The sequence below is a fragment of the Xenopus laevis genome, chromosome 9_10S (assembly GCF_017654675.1).
Source record: "Xenopus laevis strain J_2021 chromosome 9_10S, Xenopus_laevis_v10.1, whole genome shotgun sequence".
In the NCBI taxonomy this organism is placed as follows: Eukaryota; Metazoa; Chordata; class Amphibia; order Anura; family Pipidae; genus Xenopus; species Xenopus laevis.
The window spans coordinates 23,061,824-23,088,535 of record NC_054388.1 but is presented as its reverse complement, the minus strand read 5'-3'; the positions used below and the strand labels follow the sequence as shown (position 1 = coordinate 23,088,535).

Genomic DNA, 26,712 nt, shown 5'->3' with positions numbered 1-26,712 from the left:
GTTCGACTATTCGACCACTCGCCACTTTAAACCTACCGAGCACCAATGTTAGCCTATGGGGACCTTCCCCATAAGGTTTCTAAGCAATTTCTGATTGAAGGAAAATCGTTCGATCGATGGATTAAAATCCTTCGAATCGTTTGATTCAAAGGATTTAATCGTTCGTTTAACCCTCGATATTCGACCCTTAGTAAATGTGCCCCTAAATGTATCAATATTAAACTTTAAACTTCAATTTTGAAAATTGAAAAAAGACTTTATTTCTGGTGAACAATCTGAAAACAACTCAGCTGAAAAAAGTGTTGGGACAATATCACTCTCTCTGTCATACTGAAAGTCAGTTTAAAGGTGAAAACATCTTTAATTTTCCCTAACAGTATTTGCCAATTAGAAGCAACCTAATCCTTGTGACAGCCATCATTTTTTCACGCTAGACATTTTTTTTTTATAGTTGGACAATTGTAACGTACTGTAGCTTTACCAAAATCTACTTCACCACTTTTGATCTTACCGCTTCAGATTGTTACACACACACATATTCAATGTGTTAATCTTGGGTCAATTACAGCATTTGCCCTTCTACCTCTTCCTAGAGCTGTCTAAATCGCACTAGAGATAAGCTTAGAAGCAATGAATTCAATGGGACCTTTGTGAACAACATCCCGGTCTTTCAGTGGAAAAAACATGCAATTCTGTCTGAGTACCAACGACTAAAGAGATATATGGGGACATACGGATGGAAGGAACTACCCTGGCAAAGTGAGTTTCCCAATCACCACTGGTCAATTAACTGTCAACCTGTCACTTTGGTTTGCAGTTCTAGGAAATAAATGAAACCAACCAGTATTTGCTTCACTACATTTCTAATCATTATCATTTATAATATTTTATCACTTGCAGTTGAGTGTTGTAGTTCTGTTTTTAGAAACAGGTAGTAAGCTTGTAGGTTGGTAATCCTGAGATGCACACTTTTTTTTAATGAAAGTAGCTGCTATCATCATACTAATACCCCCCCCCCCGTATAATTATATAACGACACATAGATATGATCTCTTGAAACTTAAGGGACACATACAGCTTAAAGGGCTGTGTAAGTTGCAATTTCATTTAGTAATCTGCTGGCATCAAATTTAATTGGACTGGGGTCATGGGGGAGGCAACCTCAAGGACCCCACACCTCTTCAGGGGCTCTAGTCCCTCCCCCCTCCTATGCATATTTTTTAGAATTCTTTGCAGTGGACGTGATCAGGGTTTGGGTTGGCTGCCCCCCCCCAGTGTCCTGAATGCAATCAATGCAGCCATTCTCCATACATCTATTAGAGGTGTTCCTGAGGAGTCCCTTGAGTTTTCAAGTAACATGGGTAACATTACTAAGCTGAACAAATTTCATAGTGGCAATGGAGGAAGTAAAAATTTTTGTGGGCAAAATTTCCAAAATCACCCCTTATGCCATTGCCCAAGAGCAGGAGCCCCAAACTTTTTTGGCTGTCATTGGCTATTTGGTAGCGCCTATTTCTGTTTGGAAATATACCTGTAAAACAAAATTTTTTTGCAAGCCAGGAATTCAAAAATAAGCACCTGCTTTGTTGCCACTGGGAGCAACAGCCAATGGGTTGGTGAGCAACACAAGCCACTGTTTGGGGATCATTGCCCAGTTTGTTGGCAGTTTACCAAAAGAGACATTCTTTTTTAAATCAGGTCATTCAGTTGTACTGTTTCTTTTCTCCCTTTAGTTCTTAATGAGACTTTGAACTTGCTGAATTCTTCAGGCAATGGGTACCTTTTTGATACCTGGAAGGGTCGTTCACCTTGTGTGCGCTGTGCTGTTGTGGGTAATGGAGGCATCTTGAATGGATCTGGCATGGGTGCTGAGATTGATGGACATGATTATGTGTTTAGGTAACTAAAAAAATTCAAGGTTTATGGATAACATAATATAGATGGATGGATAACATAACATGTATAGGATTAAAAATGTCAACTACAGAATGGAAATAGAAAACTATACTGAACATTCTTTTTACTTGATTGTACAACAATCAAAACCACAATCAAACCAGCATAACATATGAATAATTTCTCCTTTCGTTTAGGGATGCACTGAATCCAGGATTCATTTTGGGGTTTGGCCAGGATTTGACCTTTTTCAGCTAGATTTCGGATTCAGACAATCTGAATCCTAAAAATCTGTGATTTTTCATCATCTAAACATGCAGCGTGCAATTCTCTTTAACGCTTCGTTTGCCTGATTTGCATATGCAAATTAGAGGTTGTTTGGGTATTCAGCTGAATCTTTCATGAAGGAGCCAGGATTCTGCCAAATCTCAAAATAGTGGATTTTGGTGCATAGTAAGTTAGGTTGAAAAAAAAACACTCATCCATCAAGTTCTACCTTTTAAGTCTATACTGTATATAACCTGCCTAACTGCTAGTTGATTCAGAGGAACTAGTCCCTGGATCAACTTGTACTATGAGCTATCTTCTATAACCCTGTATTCCGTCCCTTGCTAAAAAGCCATCTAATCCCATCTTAAATCTATGTAATGTATCAGCCTGTACAACTGTCATGTCAGCTGGGAAGACCTAGTGCAGTACCATTAAGGGTATAAGTGACTTGGATATTTTTACAACCCAGGTACATGACTTTACTTTTATCAACATTGAATCTCATATGCCACTTAACTGCCTAGATTTCCAGTTTGCCAAGATCCTGTTGCAAGGATGCTGCATCCTGAATATAAATAATCGGGCTACATCGTTTTGTGTCATCTGCAATCACAGATACATACATACTCTCCCTTAAGTCATTAACATTAATAAGATAAACAAAAGTGGACAAAATACAGATGGGACGCAACTGAGAAGGTCCCCACTAAGAACTACTCCAAGTAGAGAATGTACCATTAACAACCACCCTCCATACCCGATCCTGTAGTCAGTCTCCTATCCTATCGTATACAAGGAAGAGTATGTTTTTCCCCCTCTCTACTGTAGGTCATAAGAAGCAAACCATAAACATAACTGATCAGTGTAATGTGCATTATGTATTGCTTGATATTAATCATGAATTAGTTTTATACAGGTATGGGATCTGTTATCCAGAAACTCATTATCCAGAAAGCTCAGAATTTCGGAAAGGTCATCTCCCATAGGGGTATATTTATTAAAGAGTGAAGTTAATAGTGAAGTTCTGCCACTAGAGTGAAATCTGCCACTCTCCATTCATTTAGGATTTTTAAAGGTGTATTTATCAAAGGGTGAACGTTCACTTTCACCCATTGATAAATACGCCTTTCAAAATCCCATAGAAATGAATTCAGAGCTGTGGAATTTCACTCTAGTGACGGAACTTAACTCTTTGATAAATTTACCCCATAGACTCTATTTTATCCAAGTAATCCAAATTTCTAAAAGATAATTTCTTTTTTCTATGTATTATTAAAACAGTATGGGAGTTTGTTTTAATAATATAATAATAAAAATGTGGACTTTAGTAAATAACCCCCTTAATGTTTAAAAGATTTTATAGTAAATTTAAGGTGTGAGTTTTCAAGATCCATGAACGATCCATTATTCGGAAAACCCAAGGTCCTGTGCATTCTGGATAACAGGTCCCATACCTGTAATACTGCAACATATTTACAATTTGACTTTTTGAGCATTATCATTAAACACTGTACTGTTAGTACTGGTTGTTTCTGCTTTATTCACTGTGAACAAAAAGTGCAATAGCACAGTCTAAACAAACCTGCTATATTCCTGTTCTCAAGTAATAGCACCAAGAGCAAAGAAGAGCTTTGTGTTGCAGATTGAGCTTGATAATGCTTTCCACTAATACTGTTCATTTAAAATTATTTAAAGAGCTAAGATGTATGTATGTACTTGCTTTACTACTTTCTTCAGGGTCAATGGTGCCATCACAAACGGCTATGAAAATGATGTAGGCAGAAGAACTTCATTCTTCTTCTTTTCCACAAACACTCTGTTTAATTCACTTGCTGCTTATAAAAAGGATGGTTTCAACAAGATTCCATATTTACAGGTAATAAATCATTAGAGAACAGGGATAGGCAATCTTATTCTTTTCATTTTTTTAATTCCATTTGTTCCATCTCTTATGGGGGAGGGCAGTGTTATTTTCCTTAGTAACTCATCTACTCAGCTTGTAGTTTAAGTCTTGCTTATGCTAAAATCGTTCTTGTTAAGTCACAGTTTACACCAAATATGAGTCTCCAGATATGGATACAGTTATATAATATCGCTAGCACGACTTGTTTGTATTTATCTCATTGCTGGTACAAGGATCAGAAATCATTTGCATAGTACCCAATAACATATAGCTTATATTTCTACTAATAATGTTTCAAACTAGCTCTCGCAAATTGAATCTGGCTTACTAGGGACTGCCTCCTTCTGTTTCTCTAAAGGTGGTCATAAAAAGGCCGGTAAATCTGCCAACAGGGAAGGTCGATGTAACAGTTAAAGATCCGCTCTTCGGTGAACTCGACAAACAAGGAGAGGCCACTTTCTCTACTTCTACTTCAAATAAACCCACAATTTAAGAAAACTTTAATGTTTTCTTATTTAGTAAAAAATCTGCACATAAAAATCTTGATTGAATATAATAGAGGAAAAAACCTTGAATTTGTGGGTTTATAAGCTCAAAAAACATGAATTTGTGAGTTTACAATTTTAAAAAAATTTAATTTGTGAGTTTACAAGTTCAAAAAAGTCACCTAAATTTTACCTATGACAACTCCCATTGACTTCTACATGAACTCGCAAACTTTTAGTTGCCAAAGTTTTGCATTCTAGTTTTTCGACTTTTTTGTTCTTAATAAATACCAAACATTAGCGTTTCTGTAAATATAATTTGAAATTGTACGTTTTTGTGCAAAAATTGAGGTAAAAATATGAATTTGACTGTCAATATATCACCACTCTATGTGATATTGCAAGTATAATTTATAGCGAATAAGTGTTTATTATTGGGTACTACTCAAGCAATTTGTGATTTTTGAGGTATTTGAGATTAGTACCTGTAGTGAGATATGATCAGCCTTTTACTGTGAGAGTGGAATCTGTTATTGTTGTGTGCATCTACTTGCGATAATGCAGTATAATCGAAGCATGGAGGCTTATTTATTAAAGGTTGGATTTTAGAGGTTTTGGAAACCACAACTAAACTCTAAAACATACAATTCATTAAATTTATTAAATGTTCCAATCAAAAAAAGTACGAACAAAAAAAAAAAAAAACGCTGAACGATCTGAAAAAAATTTCAATACCCCAAATGTGATTTGTGAAAAAAAATTACAATACCATTGTTAGTTTGGGCAATATAATAACACCCTTTTCTCTCTTTCAGGAAACTCGCTTTCTCCTTTTGCCAGACCATGACAGAGATTATCTGTTAGTCCGAGCTGCCCTTACTAACACTGTCATTGACAGAGGTAGAGACAAGGGAAAAAGGTGAGGCTTCAGTTGCCTTTATGACTGCTAGCAATAATATTCTGAGTACCCTTTCCACAGGTACCATGGTTTTTTTTCATGAATCTCTAAAAATATGTGAGTATTTATCAAAAAAAAGTCCAACAATTATCCACAATTGGACCTTATTTATAATAAAAAAAGCATGATTTAATTGGATCAGGCACAAACTTGATAAAATCTAGCAAAAACATTTTTTCGGAGTTTTTACCCGAATCCCTCGATTTTTTGGGGGCCTTTTCCTGTAAAGCACAAATTATTTAGATTTTTGCCCGTAAACTCCTGAAAAGTCAGATTCTCAGGCTAATTTCAGTGCAGACCACAGAAACTTTCAAATAGGATAGGGACCTCTCCCACTGAATTATATACAACTTCAGATTTTGGGATTTTTGAGATGCCAGAATTTTTGAATTTTTCCATCCATCGGGGTATAATAAATCTCGGAAAATTCTACGTTTTATTCCCACTAAAAATTCAGATTTTATAGTAAAAAAACCCCCCTCAAATTGTTCAAGTTATTGGCATTTGGTCTTTAATGAATAACTGTCAGGGCCCGAAGGCTCTGTTGTAGTGTGGACCAAGAAGGAGACAAAACAACACCAAGTTCGCAGTACAAGAGGGTTTATCAGAAGAATGGTCAAAAGCAGGCAAATTGGTCGGTACAGGCAGCAAAGAATCAGAATCGTTAAACAGGCAATAATTCAATACACGGAGAATCCAAATAGCAAGAAATCGCACCCAGGAACTATACAAGATAGACCTATAATTGGGCAATGACAGGATGGGCAAATAGATTTAAATAGTCCATAGTTTGGCGCCAAAACTTGACGCGCTGACGTCATGACGCCAACGCCGGCGTCCTCACGTTGGTGTCCTGACGCCGACGCACATTCTGACGCCGGCGTCCATTCCGTCGCCGGCGACCAATCCTGGGGCGACACGTTTCTGACGCAGTCCCACTGCGACCAGGAATAACCGCATGGTGGAGCAGGAGGTCGCCATCTTGGATGTCCCGTGGGGTAAGTTCCTCCATTTCCATTACAGTACCCCCCTCCTTAGGGGGGGCCTCAGGACCACCGAGGCTAGGGGAAGAAGGAAAAAGTCTGTGGAACTTACGGACCAAGACAGGAGCATGAACGTCAGAACTTCTCACCCAGGAACACTCTTCTGGACCGAACCCCTTCCATTCGATAAGGTATTGAAGAATGCCCCTAGAAATACGAGAGTCCAAGATTCTCTTGACTTCAAATTCCTTATGATCGTCGACCAAGACAGGAGCTGGAGAGGAAGAAGAAGAGGGGCAAGACACAGCAGGTTTAAGCAGGGAAACATGAAAAACATTGGGTATCCGCAGCTCAGGAGGAAGTTGAAGACGAACAGCCACAGGGTTGATGATTTCGATGATAGGGAAAGGACCGATGAATTTAGGACCAAGCTTGGGTGTAGGAATCTTGAGACGAATGTTGCGTGTGGAAAGAAAAACTTTATCACCAGGAACATATGGAGGGACGAAATCCTTCTTTTATCGGCAAACCTCTTCTGCACCAGGGAACCTTTCTCCAAGTTTGCCGCAGTAGCATGCCAAATAGCCAACATGTGAGCAGCTTGGTCATTGGCCACAGGAACGTTGGTAAGAAGAAGATCCTGGGAAAAAGCCAAGGGATTCAGACCATACACACAGAAGAAAAGAGACTTCTGGGAAGAAGAATGCAGAGCGTTGTTGTGAGCAAACTCAGCCCAGGGAAGAAGATCCGACCAATCATCCTGGCACAGGGACACATGACAACGAAGAAACTGTTCCAAGGCCTGATTGACCCGTTCTGCGGCTCCATTAGACTGTGGGTGGTAAGCAGAAGAAAATTGAAGAGAAATGTTAAGAGCCTTGCAAAGAGATCTCCAGAACTTGGAAACAAACTGGGAACCCCGGTCGGACACAATCTCGGCAGGAAAACCATGAAGACGAAAAATGTGTTTAATAAAAAGTTCAGAGAGTTCAGGGGCGGAAGGCAGTTTCCGAAGCGGCGTGAAGTGAGCCATTTTGCTGAATCTGTCGATTACCACCCAGATGACAGTGTGGCCAGAAGAAACAGGGAGATCAACAATGAAATCCATTGCCAGGTGAGTCCAAGGTCGAGATGGAATGGGAAGCGGCAAGAGTAAACCCTTGGGGGGGGAATGTCCGGACTTGGAAACAGCACAAATGGAACAAGAAGAGACAAAGTCTTTAACATCTTTCCTTAGGGTCGGCCACCAAAGCAAACGAGACAAGAGCTCGGTTGTCTTCTTAATCCCGGGATGACCAGCCTGTTTGGAACTGTGAGTTTGGGATAAAATGGCATGACGGAATTCCGGAGGAACAAAAGCAACACCAAGAGTAGTCTCTACAGGAGCCGAAGACTGAGCAGAAAGTAACTGAAAGGCACAGGAGGGAAACGAGGCAGCAATAATCTTGGTAGAAGGCACAATGGGTTCAGGATCTTCAGGGCAGGAATCGTCAGGAACAAAGCTTCTGGACAGAGCATCAGCCTTCCTGTTTCTGGTGCCAGGACGAAAGGTGATAACAAAATTAAAGCGAGAAAAGAAAAGTGCCCACCTGGCTTGCCGGGGATTGAGGCGCTTGAGGGATTGAATAAATTCAAGATTTTTGTGGTCAGTAAAGATGGTCACAGGAACTGAAGAACCTTCAAGTAAATGTCTCCATTCTTCCAGGGCCAACTTAACGGCAAGTAGCTCGCGATTCCCAACATCGTAATTTTGCTCTGGGGAAGAAAATTTTTTAGAGAAAAAAGCACAAGGATGAAGTTTACCATCAGAAGAAGATCTTTGAGACAGAACTGCTCCAGCTCCAACATAAGAGGCATCAACTTCCATGAAGAAGGGTAGTAGAGGTTCAGGGTGTCTAAGAATTGGAGCAGAAGAAAAGGCTTCTTTGAGGGTCTTGAAGGCTTCGAGAGCTAGAGGTGACCAGTGTTGAGGTTTACTCCCTTTACGGATCAAGGCAAGAATTGGAAAGATTTTGGAAGAAAAGTCTTTGATAAACTGTCTATAATAATTGGCGAAGCCAATAAACCTCTGAACTGCCTTGACGCTGGTAGGAAGGGGCCAATCCAAGATCGCAGAGACTTTGGCGGGATCCATCTTGAAGCCTTGTGGAGAAATTATGTAGCCAAGAAAAAGAATGGAAGAAGCTTCGAAGATGCATTTCTCCAATTTGGCGAAGAGATTGTTTTTCCTCAACCTGGAAAGAACTTCACGCACTTGGCAACGATGATCCAGAAGATTCTTAGAAAAAAATAAGAATGTCGTCTAAATACACGACCACACACTGTCCCAAAAGATCACGAAAAATGTCATTGACTAATTCTTGGAAGACCGCAGGAGCGTTGCAGAGACCAAATGGCATGACGAGGTACTCGTAATGTCCATCGCGAGTATTGAAAGCGGTCTTCCATTCATCTCCCTCACGGATCCGAATGAGATTGTAGGCCCCACGTAGATCCAGCTTAGTAAAGAAATTAGCACCCTTAAGCCGATCAAAAAGTTCGGAGATGAGAGGAAGAGGATATCTGTTCTTTATGGTGATCTTATTTAACCCCCTGTAGTCAATGCAGGGCCGCAAACTACCGTCTTTCTTTTCGACAAAGAAGAACCCTGCTCCAGCAGGGGAGGTAGAAGGACGAATGTAACCTCTTTGAAGATTCTCCTGGATATATGACTTCATAGCAGAAGTTTCGGAGGGAGAAAGCGGGTAAGTGCGGCCTCGGGGGGCATTGAGCCGGGTAAGAGTTCAATAGGACAATCATAGGGACGATGAGGTGGGAGAATCTCAGCGGATTTCTTATCAAAGACATCGGAGAAGGCTTGATACACAGGAGGAAGAGAAGAATTTGAAGATACTGAAGAAACTTTAACAACAGGAACAGCAGGCAAACAATTATGTAGACAAAATGAGCTCCAACGGGACACTTGTGTGGTGGACCAGTCAATGACTGGATTATGAACATACAGCCACGGCAATCCCAGGACAACAGGAGTGGAAGGGCAATCGATAAGAAGAAAAGACAGTCTTTCCAAATGCATAGTGCCCACCTTGAAAGAAAGTTCCTGAGTAGACTGCGAGATGATGGCAGAAGAAAGAGGACGATCATCGATCGCCAGGACTCGAAGAGGGGTTGCCAAGGGTTGGAGCGGAATAGCATGTTTACCGGCAAAGGCACGATCCATGAAGTTGCCCGCAGCGCCAGAATCGAGGAAGGCTTGAGAAAGGATCTTCTTGGAGCCGAACTGGATTTGTATAGGAAGGAGAAAACGTTGAGCAGAGGAATGGGGAGAATAAAAAATTCCACCCAGGTAAGTCTCCCCAATCTTACCTAGGTTCAGGAGTTTCCCGGCTTCACTGGGCATTCATGGGCGAAGTGGGCTTTTCCCCCACAGTAGAGACATAACCCAGCAGCCCTTCTCCGGAGCTTCTCCTGTTCGGAAAGACGTGCCCGTCCAATCTGCATTGGTTCTTCAGGAGGTAAAGAAGAAGTAGCAGATGCCGCAGGAGGCGGAGAAAGAAGGTTGGAAGCCGGACTGGAGAGTAAGGGTCTTTGGAAGCGTGGAGCCAGGGTGGGTTGGAACCTGGAAAACTTCCTAGCGCGTTCCCTGTCAAGTTCGACTTGGAACTCCCTTTGTCTGGTGTCAACTTTCACAGCCAACGCAACAAGATCTTCCCAGCGAGAAGGAATCTCCCGTGATACAAGATCATTCTTGATGCGCATTGCCAGGCCGTTGTAGAAGGCAGCATGGTAACCATCATTATTCCAAGAAGTTTCAGCCACAAGAGTGCGGAATTCAATGGCGTATTCCGGAACAGAACGAGTCCCTTGCTGCAGCTGAAATAAACGAGCCGAGGCAGAGGTAGCCCGACCAGGAGCATCGAACACCGTGCGAAGGTCATGGATGAAGGCCTTGGCATCGTCAATAACCGGATCCTCCTTCTCCCAGAGAGGAGAAGCCCACTCCAGAGCTTTCCCTTGCAGGCGGGTGATGATATAGCCCACCTTCGCTCGCTCCGAGACAAACTGACCTGGAAGCAGGGTGAATTGGATCTCACACTGGTTGATGAAACCACGGCATGATTCCGGATCACCGCTGTACAGAGGAGGTGCAGGGATGCGAGGCTCGGAAACCTGGAGCGGAGTAGCAGGGACAGGCAGAGGAACTGGAATCACTGGAGACAAGGCAGACAATTTCTCCAGGATTGCTTCTAGTGCCTGGCCGAAGTGGGTTTGTTGGGCTTCGTAGGTCTGCATGCGAGAAGCCAATCCACAAACAGCTCTGCCGACATCAGTAGGAACTTGAGGCTCCTCAGAAGGGTCCATGGCCCAATTATACTGTCATGGCCCGAAGGCTCTGTTGTAGTGTGGACCAAGGAGGAGACAAAACAACACCAAGTTCGCAGTACAAGAGGGTTTATCAGAAGAATGGTCAAAAGCAGGCAAATTGGTCGGTACAGGCAGCAAAGAATCAGAATCGTTAAACAGGCAATAATTCAATACACGGAGAATCCAAATAGCAAGAAATCGCACCCAGGAACTATACAAGATAGACCTATAATTGGGCAATGACAGGATGGGCAAATAGATTTAAATAGTCCATAGTTTGGCGCCAAAACTTGACGCGCTGACGTCATGACGCCGACGCCGGCGTCCTCACGTTGGTGTCCTGACGCCGACGCACATTCTGACGCCGGCGTCCATTCCGTCGCCGGCGACCAATCCTGGGGCGACACGTTTCTGACGCAGTCCCACTGCGACCAGGAAGAACCGCATGGTGGAGCAGGAGGTCGCCATCTTGGATGTCCCGTGGGGTAAGTTCCTCCATTTCCATTACAATAACACCCTAATACAAAAACTTGTCGAAGTCCTATTGAAGTCTGATATCATTGGACCGCTTCAAATCAATTCGGATATCTTATTCGCTAGAAATTGTCTGGAAAACCTTGAATTTGTAGAGGTTTTAGAGGTATTTGTATTTTTTGGTCCAGTTGTTTTTAGATTGACCTATACTAGATATTTTTTGGTGCATTTTTCAATGCTTTTTTGTTCGCACTTTTTACAATCGGATAGTTAATAAATAATAATAAATAATAAATTCAATGACAGTCATGGTTTTAGAGATTGTGAGTTTAGTTGTTGTTTTTAAAAACCTCTAAAACCACTAAAATCTGACCTTTAATAAATAAGCATCCACCCCTTTTGCTGTTATTTTTAATTATATTTTATATTGAAGTTTTTAATGGTGTATACCAGGGATCCCCAACCTTTAGAACCTGTGAGCCACATACAGAAGTAAAAGGAGTTGGGGAGCAACACATGCATGAAAAATGTTCTTGAGGTGTCAAATAAGGGCTGTGATTGGCCATTTAGTAACCCCTGTGTATATAAGCACCTGCTTTGAGGCCACTGGGAGAAACATCCAAGGGGTTGGAGAGCAACATGTTGCTCGCGAGCTACTGGTTGGGGATCACTGGTGTATACAGTACATTTTGTTCTGTTCTTTTAAATATTTTTTTCCTTCTGTTGAATGACGAGGGCAGTTGTGAAGTCAAGCTTGGCAGCTGTGTTTGGGAGCTTAGTGTTCTTCTTTCCTCTAATCACTGTTTTTAACCCCTCTGTTCCTTGAATAGGCCATCAAATTATTTTGGTCCCAATCTCACCACAGAGCATTTCAAAATTCTTCACCCAGACTTCATGCGATATCTGCGGAACAGGTGAGATACTTTGGTAAAATATATTTCCCATCATGGGCTTCAATTCCTAAGAGCATCCAACCTATTTCAGCATTTTTGCACCCACTACTGGAGGCAAGTGATGAACCAACATAGGGTTGCACTCTTGCCATTAAAAATGTGCCTAAAATGTTCCAGTGTTAACAAAACCATTGAACTAATCTTTAATTATCTATTTGACATGCATATCATACCATAGCGGGTGCAAATTTGCACAATGTGAATCTCATGTTAATGCTGTTTTTGAAAATGGGAACATTGGCAAGCTAGATGTGATCCAGTCCACATGCTGGAAGTGTTGAAAGTCACAATTCCTGTTTTCTGATTTGCCATTCGGTTGCTTTTGTTTGGATGTATTGCATGGAATTTTGGACAGTTATTTTGGAATTCTAGGAAAAAAACAATATATAGTTGGGAAAATGGCAATTTTTGTATGTTTTAATAATTAGCTAATCTACCTCTCTGTTATGTGAAAATATAAAACTCTGTAACAGGTTCACTGATGCCCAGCAACCAGAGAGCAATTTCTTTCTGAGGCTACTTTTTTTTAAAACTTTTGTTTGTCATTCAGACTTCTGCCATGTTATTAGTGTCAACCAGATAAAAGTCTAACGTTTTTTTTATTTGTGGTTCTTGTGTTATTTAGCTTTTTGTCCAGCAGCTCTCTAGTTTGCTGTTCCACAATATCATAGCAACATGCATTGATTTAAATAAGACTCAAATGTGAATAGGAGAGGGACTAAATAGAAAGATACAGTTAGGGGCAGATTTATCAAGGGTCGAATTTCAAAGTAATCTGAGTTTTTTTTGAACTCCCATAACTTCGAAATTAGAATAAAAAAAGACCAACGAAATTTATTAAAAACATTGAGTGAATAGGCTGTATTTGATTGTTCGAATCGAAGTAAGATCGTATTCGATCAAATTTCGATTCGTAGTATATTAAAAACAAACTTTGATTTTTTTTGAAGTCCACCAATTGACCCCAAATAGGTTCTAGGAAGCCCATAGACTAAAAACAGGTTTTAGATGGTGAATGGTTGAAGTCGAAGTTTGTTAGATAAGAATCAAATTTGGACTATTCCCTAGTCGAAGCACACAAAAATAGCTCGAAATTTTAATTTTTTTACTTAAAATTTTAAATTCCACCCTTGATAAATCTGCCCCTAAGAAACAAAATTAGCAATAACAATACATTTGTTGCCTTACAAAGTGTTTGTTTTTTAATGGGGTCAGTGATCCCCATTTCAAAGCAGGAGAGTCAGTAGATGAAGGAGAATAAAAAACGAATAAAATAAATAAAATAATAATATAATAATAATAATTAAATAATAATTTAAAATGTTTTTAAATCTGGGGGAGAAGTTGTAGTTGCTTTTCTGTTGTCAGATTTTTTATTTTTTATTTTTAACTAATTAGAGTCAGCTCAAGTTAACCCTGAATTCTCAATAGCCAGGTGCACGTACCATCAGTGGTCCATCATCCACCAGGAACAGCCAGACAAAAATTCTTCGTACAGCACCTTGTCGTTTAAAAATGCCTTTATTCACAATTTCATGGCAAACCAGGTTTGCCATGAAATTGTGAATAAAGGCATTTTTAAATGACAATGTGATCTGTACGGAGATTTTTTGTCTGTCAGATTTTTATACTGAAATTCAGCTTCCCACAGACAAATAATTAAACAGCATTCCATTCTCTTGGGCCACAAGGCTAAATGATTGGATTTTGTGCATTTGATTGTTGAGTCATTTGCTGCTTTCTGTTGGCCAGCAACCTCTCATGAGCAGTCATTGGATTTAGTAAGAATTTCACTCTGAAGGGAGCAACTGCAGTCTGTTTGGATTGCACCTCTGTAAGTCAGGGTGGCTGGCCAAGGGTTCCACTCCCTCAGCTAAGCTTGGCTAGTTCTGCATTAAAAATTTTCTGCATCCACTTATGGAATGCTTAAAGAGATATTCCGATCAGAGTAAAGAGTGTTATGATTAGTCTGTGTTACAGCATCAATAAAGTGTCAATTGTAAAATAGCCCATTTAGGGGGTTATTTACTAAACTCCAAATGAAAAAATCATGAAATTTGTGATTTTTTTTAAAATTTAAATTGATGTGCGCTGGGTTTTGATGTGCGTCTGAAATTTTGTAGCAGAAAATATTGAGATAAATGCGGACTTTGATAAATAACCCCCTTACTGTATTAAATTTCAGATTAAAAAGATATATGACTACAAAAAGGGAACATTTATTTATTTAATCTGTGCATGTATGATTTTTTTTAGCTAAACGGCAACTTCACCCAAAAATGTGTTGCGTGTTGAAAGAAAATGTAGCTCCAAGCAACTTTCCTATATAAAATAATTACATTTGAAGTTATTTGTAAATATTTTGCGGAAGTCCATGTGTCATGAATGTTTGCCATCTATAGGGATGTAGCGAACGTCGGAAAAAATGTTCGCGAACATGTTCGCGAACTTCCGGACAAAAATGCGAACGGTTCGCGAACGTCGCGAACCCCATAGACTTCAATGGGAAGGCGAATTTTAAAAGCTAGAAAAGACATTTCTGGCCAGAAAAATGATTTTAAAGTTGTTTAAAGGGTGCAACGACCTGGACAGTGGCATGCCAGAGGGGGATCAAGGGCAAAAATGTTTCTGAAAAATACATTGTTGACACAGCGCTGCGTTTTGTGCTGTAAAGGGCAGAAATCACACTACATTTCTAAACTTGTGTAATAAACTGCTTTAAAACGTCCGGCGTCTACATGCCAATCAAGTCGTGTAAAGGTTACAGCCTGTTCACACGCAAAGACAAAACGCGGCGCTTACTGCAATGCAAAAAAAACGCAAAGAGCTTTAATGAATGATACCGTCAAGTGAGCAAATAATAGGTTTTAATTACTAGTTGCTTGTCACCTCCAGGATGTTCGTCCTGTTGGTGGCAATATTTCTGTAGTGGTGTGTTTAGCAGTCACCGTGCTTGTGCGCACGTGCACGGTCAGGCAGAGGTAATTCAATGTACAGTGAAGTGAACCAAAAAACACTGATTCTGCAGTGTGGGCCCAGTTTTGGTCTACTTTATTGATCACCTGCGGTGACCATAAAAGATGCGATTTTGCCACTGTTGCAGGACCCTGAAAAATTAGGCATGTGTACTTTCCTGAAAAATTATGTTTTTTTTGTCGCAGCCACTGAAGCACAGAGGCCAGAAAAAATATGCCATATGAATGCTAAAAATATAAAAAAAATTTGTCGCAGCCACTGAAGCACAGAGGCCAGAAAAAATGCCATATGAATGCTAAAAATATAATTTTTTTTTTGTCGCAGCCACTGAAGCACAGAGGCCAGAAAAAATATGCCATATAAATGCTGAAAATGATTTTTTTTTTTGTCGCAGCCACTGAAGCACAGAGGCCAGAAAAAATATGCCATATGAATGCTAAAAATATAAAAAAAATTTGTCGCAGCCACTGAAGCACAGAGGCCAGAAAAAATATGCCATATGAATGCTAAAAATATAAAAAAAATTTGTCGCAGCCACTGAAGCACAGAGGCCAGAAAAAAATATGCCATATAAATGCTGAAAATAGTCTTTTTTTTTGTCGCAGCCACTGAAGCACAGAGGCCAGAAAAAATATGCCATATAAATGCTAAAAATAGTCATTTTTTTTGTCGCAGCCACTGAAGCACAGAGGCCAGAAAAAATATGCCATATAAATGCTGAAAATAGTCTTTTTTTTTGTCGCAGCCACTGAAGCACAGAGGCCAGAAAAAATATGCCATATAAATGCTAAAAATAGTCATTTTTTTTGTCGCAGCCACTGAAGCACAGAGGCCAGAAAAAATATGCCATATAAATGCTAAAAATAGTAATTTTTTTTGTCGCAGCCACTGAAGCACAGAGGCCAGAAAAAATATGCCATATAAATGCTAAAAATAGTCATTTTTTTGTCGCAGCCACTGAAGCACAGAGGCCAGAAAAAATATGCCATATAAATGCTGAAAATAGTCATTTTTTTTTGTCGCAGCCACTGAAGCCAGAAAAAATATGCCATATAAATGCTAAAAATAGTCATTTTTTTGTCGCAGCCACTGAAGCACAGAGGCCAGAAAAATATGCCATATAAATGCTAAAAATAGTCATTTTTTTGTCGCAGCCACTGAAGCACAGAGGCCAGAAAAAATATGCCATATAAATGCTGAAAATAGTCTTTTTTTTTTGTCGCAGCCACTGAAGCACAGAGGCCAGAAAAAATATGCCATATAAATGCTAAAAATAGTCATTTTTTTTGTCGCAGCCACTGAAGCACAGAGGCCAGAAAAAATATGCCATATAAATGCTAAAAATAGTCATTTTTTTTTGTCGCAGCCACTGAAGCACAGAGGCCAGAAAAAATATGCCATATAAATGCTGAAAATAGTCTTTTTTTTTTGTCGCAGCCACTGAAGCACAGAGGCCAGAAAAAATATGCCATATAAATGCTGAAAATAGTCTTTTTTTTTTGTCGCAGCCACTGAAGCACAGAGGCCAGAAAAAATATGCCATATAAATGCTAAAAATAGTCATTTTTTTTGTCGCAGCCACTGAAGCACAGAGGCCAGAAAAACTCAGGATTTACCTGTCCAAAAAGTTTTGATTCAAATGAAACCAAACCAGTAGGGTTTGCACCCTAGTTTGTAACAGTGGCGGAGGGAGGAGGACGCTAAAGGACAGCTGTGTGTGGAGTCATGCGGCGTGCAGAGAAGGACAGCTGCATGGGGAGTCAGAACAAGTCTTCCGGCGTGCAGTAACCCTCCGAGATCCATGCCTCGTTCATTTTAATAAAGGTCAGGTAATCCACACTTTTGTCACCTAGGCGAGTTCTCTTCTCAGTTACAATCCCTCCTGCTGCACTGAAGGTCCTTTCTGAGAGGACACTTGAGGCGGGGCAAGACAAGAGGTTCATGGCAAATTGTGACAGCTCTGGCCACAGATCAAGCCTGCGCACCCAGTAGTCCAGGGGTTCATCGCTCCTCAGAGTGTCGATATCTGCAGTTAATGCCAGGTAGTCCGCTACCTGCCGGTCGAGGCGTTCTTTGAGGGTGGATCCCGAAGGGTTCTGGCGCTGCCTTGGACTGAAAACATTTGCATGTCTGACGTTACAGAGTGGCCAAAGTGCATTGTCCTTGCAGGTGCGCTCGTGGCAGGATTACTGGCACCTCTGCCCCTGGAATGTTGAGGAGTTCCTGAAGTGACATCACCCTTAAAAGCCTTGTACAACATGTTTTGCAGGCTGGTTTGTAAATGCAGCATCCTTTCGGACTTGTGGTACGTTGGTAACATTTCTGCCACTTTATGCTTGTACCGAGGGTCTAGTAGCGTTGCGACCCAGTACAGGTCCTTCTCCTTAAGCCTCTTGATACGGGGGTCCTTCAACAGGCATGACAGCATGAAAGACCCCATTCTCACAAGGTTGGATGCAGAGGTATCCATCTCCGCTTCCTCGTTATCAAGGACTACATCATCCACGGTCTCCTCCCCCCAGCCACGTACAAGACCAGGGGTCCCCAAACGGTCACCACAAGCCCCCTGGGAAGCCTGCTCCTGTTGGTCCTCCTCCTCCACAAAGCCACCTTCCTCCTCTGACTCCACTTCTGACACCTCTCCCTGCGTTGCAGCAGGTGCCTGGGCTCGTTCTGGTGATTCCGACCAGAAATCGTGCGCTTCCTGCTCCTCGTCACGCTGGTCTACAGCCTCATCTGTCACTCGTCGCACGGCACGCTCCAGGAAGAAAGCAAAGGGTATTAGGTCGCTGATGGTGCCTTCGGTGCGACTGACCATGTTTGTAACCTCTTCAAAAGGGCGCATGAGCCTGCAGGCATCGCGCATAAGCACCCAGTAACGGGGGAAAAAAATCCCCAGCTCTGCAGATCCAGTCCTACCACCCAGTTCAAACAGGTATTCATTGACGGCTCTTTGTTGTTGCAGCAGACATTCAAACATGAGGAGCGTTGAATTCCAGCGAGTCTGGCTGTCGCAAATTAAACGCCTGACTGGCATGTTGTACCGCTGCTGAATGTCAGCAAGGCGTGCCATGGCTGTGTAGGAACGTCTGAAATGGGCCGACACCTTCCTGGACTGCCTGAGAATGTCCTGGAATCCTGGGTACTTCGAGATAAAACGTTGGACTATTAAATTCAGAACATGTGCCATGCAGGGCACATGTGTTAAATTGCCCAGTCTCAGTGCTGCCAACATATTGCTTCCGTTGTCACACACCACTTTTCCGATCTTCAGTTGGTGTGGGGTCAGCCACCGATCGGCCTGTGACTGCAGAGATGACAGGAGTACAGATCCGGTATGGTTTCTGCTTTCCAGGCACGTCATCCCCAAGACAGCATGACAACGGCGTACCTGGCACGTCGAATAGCCTAGGGGGAGCTGGGGGTGCACAGGTGTGGAGGAGGAGGACCCAGCAGCAGAGGAGGAGGAAGCAGAGGAAGAAGACGAGGTAGAGAGCGAAGGAGGAGTAGAGGTGGTGGCAGAACCGCGTGCAATCCGTGGTGGTGACACCAACTCCACTGTTGTTGTTGAGCCACGCATTCCCTGCTTCCCAGCCATAACCAAATTCACCCAGTGGGCAGTGTAGGTGACATACCTGCCCTGACCATGCTTGGAGGACCATGCGTCAGTAGTCATATGGACCTTTGCCCCAACACTAAGTGACAGAGATGCGGTGACTTGGCTCTGCACATGGTGGTACAGGTGTGGTATTCCCTTCTTTGAAAAAAAATTGCGGCTGGGGTACCTTCCACTGCGGTGTCCCAATTGCTACAAATTTGCGGAAGGCCTCAGAGTCCACCAGCTGGTATGGTAAAAGCTGGCGGGCTAAGAGTGCAGACAAGCCAGCTGTCAGACGCCGGGCAAGGGGGTGACTCGCAGACATTAGCTTCTTACGCTCAAACATGGCCCTCACAGAAACTTGGCTGGGGGCAGATGACTGGGAACTGGTGGTCAAGTTGGAAGGCGGAGTGGAGGGTGGTTCAGATGGGTCAAGGACAGCAGAGGTAGAGCAGTAAGATGCTGGACCAGAAGGAGGGTGGCTTTTAGTTTGTCTGCTGCCTTTGAGGTGTTGCTCCCATAGTGCTTTGTGCTTGCCGTTCATGTGCCTTCGCATAGAAGTTGTACCTATGTGGGTGTTGGGCTTCCCAAGACTCAGTTTCTGACTGCACTCATTGCAAATTACAACGCTTTTGTCAGAGGCACACACATTAAAAAAATCCCACACTGCTGACCTATTTGAAGCTGGCAATCTGGCGGTAACAGTAGAAGTTGGCGGCAATGGCGGGTGCGTTGGCCGGCTGACCACAGGTGGCGATACATGTTGTTGCCCTACTGTTCCCTGCGAGCTGTCCTCCCTGCTTCTTCTAAGTCTTATTCTCCTCCTGCCTCTCTGACTCTCTGTCTCTCCATCTGAACTATCCTCCTCTTGCTCTCTTCTACTGGGCACCCACAAAACATCAATCTCCTCATCATCATTCTCCTCAGATGCATCAATTTCTTCTAACAGCTCACAGAAGGAAGCAGCAGCGGGGACCTCCTCATCACTCATTATGTCCATCTCTGTTGTGTTGTCTGCCAGAATTATATCTGGTGTAACGTCCTCATCTCCTTCATCTTCTTCTGCCAATAATGGTTGCGCATCACTCAGTTCAAAAAACTCATGTGTAAATAACTCCTCTGACTCCAGTGAAGAAGGGGCGCCAGTGGTGGAGGAAGTGTTACGTGTTGTCCATAGCAGAGGAGGATGAGGATGTTGTGGCAAAGTTAGAAACGGTAGAGGATGGGGTGTGCTGTGTAAGCCAGTCAACTACCTCTTCAGCATTTTGGGAGTTCAGGGTAATTGCCTTTGTAAAACTGGGCAATTTCCTAGGGCCACAGGATAGCATAGCAGCACGGCCCCTAGTGCCTCTGCGTGGCGGCCTGCCTTTGCCTGGCATTTTTTTTAAAACAACAACAACAACTCAGGCGGTGTTTCTGGAGATGGTATTATTATTGATATTTAGACAGAATGTGAACAAGCTCACACAGCTAGGTGGCAGTTGTTTGAAAATGAAGAACACAATGGGCAAACAATGCCTGCAAGGTCAACGTATACACTACAGCAGTGGATACGGAATATATTATTGATGCTTGAAAAACGTTACTCAGGTGGTGTTTCTGGAGACGGTATTATTATTGATATTTAGACAGAATGTGAACAAGCTCACACAGCTAGCTGGCCGTTGTTTGAAAACGAAGAACACACTGGGCAAACAATGCCTGCAAGGTCAACGTATACACTACAGCAGTGGATACGGAATATATTATTGCTGCTTGAAAAACGTCACTCAGGTGGTGTTTCTGGAGACGGTATTATTATTGATATTTAGACAGAATGTGAACAAGCTCACACAGCTAGGTGGCCGTTGTTTGAAGAACACACTGGGCAAATAATGCCTGCAAGTGCACTACTATTGGTGCACTACTATGAAGAACAGCAAACAGCACTGGACACGTTAAAGAACAGTGAGATAAGTAAAATAAAAAATATATATATATATTAAAAAAAAAAATTACTCTGGTTGGTGCTGAACTACTAGGAGCAGCACACCAGTCCCACTCCCCACCCCAACACAGCTAGACTAATAGCACTGGGCTCTTATAGTAGCAACTAGCAAAGTAAAAAAACAAAAAAGAAAATAAAAGCAGTCCTTACAAGGACTATTGGGTTATTACAGCAGTCAGCAGATGAGATCAGAAGCAGTGCCCACAGCAGCTACACACAGAGCACTGCAGTAGAAGGTAGATTACTAGCCAGCAAAGCTACCTAACCTAAAATGTCCCTCAAATCCCTGCAGAGTTCTGTCCCTACAATACAGAGCAGTATCAAGTAGATTACTAGCCAGCAAAGTTACTATCAACTGTCCCTCAAATCACTAACAGCTCTCTCCCTACACTAGCTCTTCCAAGCACACACAGGCAGAATGAAAAAACGCTGCAGGGCTTCAGTTTATATATGGAAGGGGAGTGGTCCAGGGGGTGTGGGGGTGGTCCAGGAGGGAGAGCTTCCTGATTAGCTGCCATGTATCTGCTGGTCTGGGGTGAGAGGTCAAAAATAAGCGCCAGCTATGGCGAACCCAAATTGGCGAACGTCGCGCGACGTTCGCGAACATTCGGCGGACGCGAACACCCGATGTTCGTGCGAACTAGTTCGCGGGCGAACAGTCCGCGACATCCCTAGCCATCTAATCAGATAATATAAATGTGGCAGAGAGCCAAAAAAAGGTTATATTCAGAAGCTGCTTGATCAGCATTAAGGAACTAATATATAAGCATCCCATGTACATCCACAGGAGCACTGATCACCACATTACAGGAGCATTGGCGCCCTATGCAAGAACTTCAATCAGCACACCCCCCCCCGCCCTGCATTACCAATTCCCACCTTACCATGACTTTTTTAAATCAAGAAAGCATACAACACATAACCCCTCATTTCTTTACTCAGCTTATATATTTTTTTATTCCTCTTTAGGTACCTGTGGCATCCTATCTTAAACACTAAACAACGGGACATTTACCGCCCAAGTACTGGTGCCTCCATGTTGCTTATGGCTGTGCACACGTGTGACCAGGTAATTACCCAGTCCCCCATTCTACCTTTGTGTGCAAAAATTTAAACACTTGCAGTCACACTGATGAATCTTGCTCACCAACCCCTTGAATCCCCTTCCTCCCAGTGACCTCAGATCAGGTGCATACAGTATTTTTGAGTTCCTGGCTTGGATGCAACTTTTGGTTACATAAAAACCATGTATACTGCCTAAAAGAGGGTTACCAAATAGAAAATGGCAGCACTTACTAGGCACCATCCAGGAACTTTTTTATGTTTGTGTCAGTGGCGGAACTCCCGGGGGAGCAGAGGGTGCAAGCGGGCCAGGGCCCACAACCCCTCAGGGCCCCCCGGCAGTCTGTGTGCCACAAAAAATGCGACCAGATGTGGCCGTACGGAGGGGGGTGGGGCCCAGCTGCGCGTCACGCACCAGGGCCCGCCCCCCTCTAGGATCGCTACTGGTTTGTGTTATTCTTAACTCATTTTACATTTGAATGTTGCTGACAGGTAAAGAAAGGTTGGTGACCCCCAACCTAGATGTGACAAAGTCAAACACAACATCAGCCAGCTGCAAGAACAATGAATGCAGAAATTTGATTGGTTGCCATGGGTTACTACCCATGGGCCAGTGTCGGACTGGGCCGGCGGGACACCGGGAAAAACCCCGGTGGGCCCCGGGCTCTTGTGGGCCCCGCCGTCCCAGATCCGCTACTTAGTGGGGCGGCGCGACCCCACTTTGTTTGGGGTCGCGGTGGAATAGAATGGCTGCGCATGCGCACAAACGCTGCGCCGCGCGCATGCGCACAAACGCGGCGCCACGCGCATGCGCACAAACGAGGCGCCCTGCAGCACTCCGGAGCAGCAGTGGCGGCTGGAGGGGGCCCTGGGGCAGTAGCCCCGGTGGGCCCCATGCCTCCCAGTCCGACCCTGCCATGGGCAAATGTGCCCAGTGTTGATAAATTACCCCATTATAATTTTACAGAATATGTGTGTTTTTGGTTGCTGGGGACCAACCAAAAACTGAGGTGACCCCCAAGCACAGGTGCAGAGTTTGGCAGTGGACAACAATCTTCTGTACATGACTGCATTTTTCAGAATAGATTATGCCACTGCTGATCACCCCACATTTTCCCTAATCAAAGCTTCACAGTACCTCCCCACGGATATTTCAGATTATGCTCCACTGGAGATACTGTAATGGCACATAGTGACGCGCCACTTCACATACTTCTTTTGGCTGAAGGTGTCAATAGACGTAGTGACATGCCAGTACAGTAAACTTCGTGCCAGTATGTGTCTATTGCTAACACCTTCAGCACACAGGCAACAGTATAGACCAAGTGGCAGATCATTTCTAGGGATGCACCGAGTCCAGGATTCGGTTCGGTATTCGGCCAGGATTCAGCCTTTTTCAGCAGGATTCGGCCGAATCCTTCTGGCCGGCCAAACCGAATCCAAATCCTAATTTGCATATGCAAATTATGGGTGGGGAGGGAAATTGCTTGACTTTTTGACACAAAACAAGGAAGTAAAAAAATTTTCCCCTTCCCACCCCTAATTTGCATAACCAAATTAGGATTCGGTATTCGGCCGAATCTTTCGCAAAGGATTCGGCGGTTCGGCCAAATCCAAAATAGTGGATTCGGTGCATGTGCCCAAATATTACTGCTACAGCTAGGCGATTCCTTGTTTAAATGATGTTAATGGTTCAAAGAATGTCAGGCTGAATGGTCGGCCCCATTACTAGTAATCAGTCCAGCTGATACAGGTTTGATTGATTCCAGTCAAACACATCATGAGAAATATTTATGTAGTTTCAACAAATGGAACACCTACAGCAGAAAAAATGCTTAAATCCTTGGATGGACATCATTATACATTATATATTATAATCAACTCTCTCAGCATTCTTGCCATACACACCAACATGTTGTGTGTAGCAGATTATTTCAGTGTACTTCTTAAAACAACTGTTACATGACTTTAGCATCAGAATTTACATGTGCATTGATTGCCACTGCTAATCTCTGTCTTTTTACTTTTTCACAGGTAAGTGCCTATGGATTCATCACCCCAAACTATGGGAAGTTTTCAGATCACTACTATGATAAGTCAGTCAAAAAGGTTGTATTCTACATAAACCACAGTTTCCTAAGGGAGATGCAACTGTGGCAAAAACTTCATAAAGCTGGGGTAATTAAGCTCTACATGAGAGACTGAGTTACAATGAAGAGGTAGTAACAATCTCATGAAGCCCCTGCAGTGTCAGAGAGTCTCAGTGTTGGCCCAGCATTCAAGGCTGCAGACCTGACATCAATGCCTTGTGTCTTTTCCTGGAGTATAGGAAAATAGCTGCTCTCGCTGATGCAATCTGCAGCATTTACTATTGTGTCTACACTGGATTAAATGTGCAAAAGTACACAGTTTAATTTTGATTAATTGTGTCAACAACAATCAAGGAAACCATTCTCTAGAATTCTGTCTGATTCAATTTAGCTGTCACCCACTTGGCCAATTTATTTTAATGAAAGGAAAATGTTTATGCAGAACCCAATAGGAATTTTATTTACTCATTTAAAACTCAGGTGGACTCTTTTTAAGTGGATAAATTGGAGCCGTTACTGTTAAAGGGGTTGTTCACCTACAAACAACTAGTTGGTTTCAGAAAGATCACCAGAAATAACGACTTTTTCCAATGACTTTCTATTTTCTATGTGTGAGGTTTTTCTAATATTGAAGTGAAAAGTGTAATTTCTCTCCTTCTGAAGCAGCTCTGGGAGGGGGGTCGTCTGTCCTGTAAACTGTTCTAAATTAATACATTTCGTTGATACATTTCTTATCTTTGTCCCTGCTGAGCAGAATCTCTGGGTTTCAGTACAGGCAGCTGTTAGAATTTATACAATTGTTGCTAATACTCCAGAGATGCTGCTGAGAAATGTATCAACTCAATGTTGCAAAAATTGTAACAGTTTAGAGTCTGCGTCTGAATTACTGAGCTTAGATTTTGGGAAAAACGTAAAAAATAAATAATGGAAAGTAATTGAAAAAAGTCCTTATTTCTGGGGAACAATCTAAAAACAACTGAATTGAAAAAAGTGTTTGGAAGGTGAACAACCCCTTTAAAAAACACTTTGCAAAATTGTTATTTTAGTTACAGAAATGTGGTGTTTCTGTATTATCACGTTTTAATACCTCAGGGCTTTTTACCGAATTTTCATATAAATAAATGGAATGTTCCATATTCAGAGAGAAGGAGAAGAATTGGAAGACAGTAATTACACAACAGTGTAAGAAACGATTAAGAAGGGGCATGAAACCATCAATCCTGCACTCCCTGGTTATAGTAGTGTTATTACAGAGAAAAGAAAAACCAAGTGTATAGATTCTTATACAGACACTTTTTATTGGTGAATTTATTGGTGGTTGAGATTTTGAGTTTATTCAATAACATTTTCTTTAAAAAGTAGCGATTCATTGACTAAATATTTGACACAGATAGTTAGGATGTGAGAGTAATTGTGATTGGCTGCTCACTGGATTACATCAAACTTTGCTTTTGCTACTACATTATGCCCTGTAGGGCATACAGTAGATGTCATGTGTAGGGACTATAAACAAGGTATGCGATCTATTATCTGGAAACCCACAATCCAGGAAGCTCCAAAACATGGCAGTGTCATTTCCAATATTCTCCTATTCAATCAACATTTCTTCATTTTTGACGAATTTTATTTTCTCTGTAATTATAAACAGTACCGTATACCTGATGGTAACTAGGTGGCATACATTTACGTACATGCATGTAGCATAGGGATTTTTTTCTATAATCGACATTGTAATGATTTACCTGTATGTAAATCTGGTATGATGAATCAAATGTTTGATTGAGACAAGTTTTGGGTTTACGCCCATAAAAACAATTATTTTGTGTTTAAATGTTGCCATTTGACAATGGGGGGAATTCACAAAAGTGGAGATATTGAGAAAAATAAGTGTGGAGATAAAATTGTTGGATTTCCCTCCATATTCACAATCTCTGCTTCTGTGAATTTAAAATTTTGCTTGAATTTTTTTGAATTTTCATTGTCAGTCTGTCATTAGGTGCCACTTTAACATGCCAATGTGGCAGAACACAGGCTTTATCACATATCCATTCCTATTATATATCTCACCTAGTGAGCAGTAGCCCAAGATCCCAATTTAGCAGCCATGGTGTATGGGAACAGATGGACACAGTTTAAAGAGGATGCACCACTGCTGGGCAGCTCTGTTGTTCTGGCACGATGGGGGTGGGCTGTGTACTGGTTCAAAAACTAACATTTGCCAGGATGGCTGTACTTCACTTTTAAATAAAGATCTAAAATATATATATCTACTTAAAATGCTAACATTGCCTCATTTATTTAGCAAAAAATAGCAAAATAATGCAAATGTGAGGTAAAAACATGTTTTTGTCGCCTAGTTTATGATGGACTTTTAAATATCGAAATGATATACAGTTTTTCTTGTTTATAAATCTATTGTTATTCATTTCTGATTACAGAGCAAACAGGGCTTGTACCCTGACAACTGTTTGCTAATGCCCATAAATATGCTAATTAGTCCCCCATACTCTACCTAAAAGTGGGGTGAATGGAGGCTAAAGGAAACAATGCAGAGCTCACACAGGGGGAAGGGTTACACTGAGGTTTACTCCATTTGAAACATGTCAGGAGAAAAATGTTGTTAAAAATATTGTTTCCTTCTCCATTTTTATCATTTTAAAGACATATTCACAAAATTGTCTGTAAACTGTTCTTACTTTCACCAGAATATGA

General features: G+C 42.0%; 1 protein-coding gene across 1 annotated transcript in view; it reads left to right on the top strand.

Annotated features, from left to right (window-relative positions):
• The window catches only part of abo2.S (alpha-N-acetylgalactosaminide alpha-2,6-sialyltransferase 2-like [provisional] S homeolog), a 45,446-nt gene extending 20,821 nt beyond the window's left edge, over window positions 1-24,625 (top strand). The window contains exons 3-9 of the mRNA XM_018238330.2: window positions 594-759; window positions 1,734-1,899; window positions 3,904-4,042; window positions 5,370-5,473; window positions 12,165-12,248; window positions 21,818-21,917; window positions 23,945-24,625. Coding sequence (XP_018093819.1) covers window positions 594-759; window positions 1,734-1,899; window positions 3,904-4,042; window positions 5,370-5,473; window positions 12,165-12,248; window positions 21,818-21,917; window positions 23,945-24,115 — 930 coding nt within the window. The 3' untranslated portion in view covers window positions 24,116-24,625. The remainder of the gene's footprint in view (window positions 1-593; window positions 760-1,733; window positions 1,900-3,903; window positions 4,043-5,369; window positions 5,474-12,164; window positions 12,249-21,817; window positions 21,918-23,944) is intronic.
• The last annotated feature ends 2,087 nt before the right edge of the window (window positions 24,626-26,712 follow it).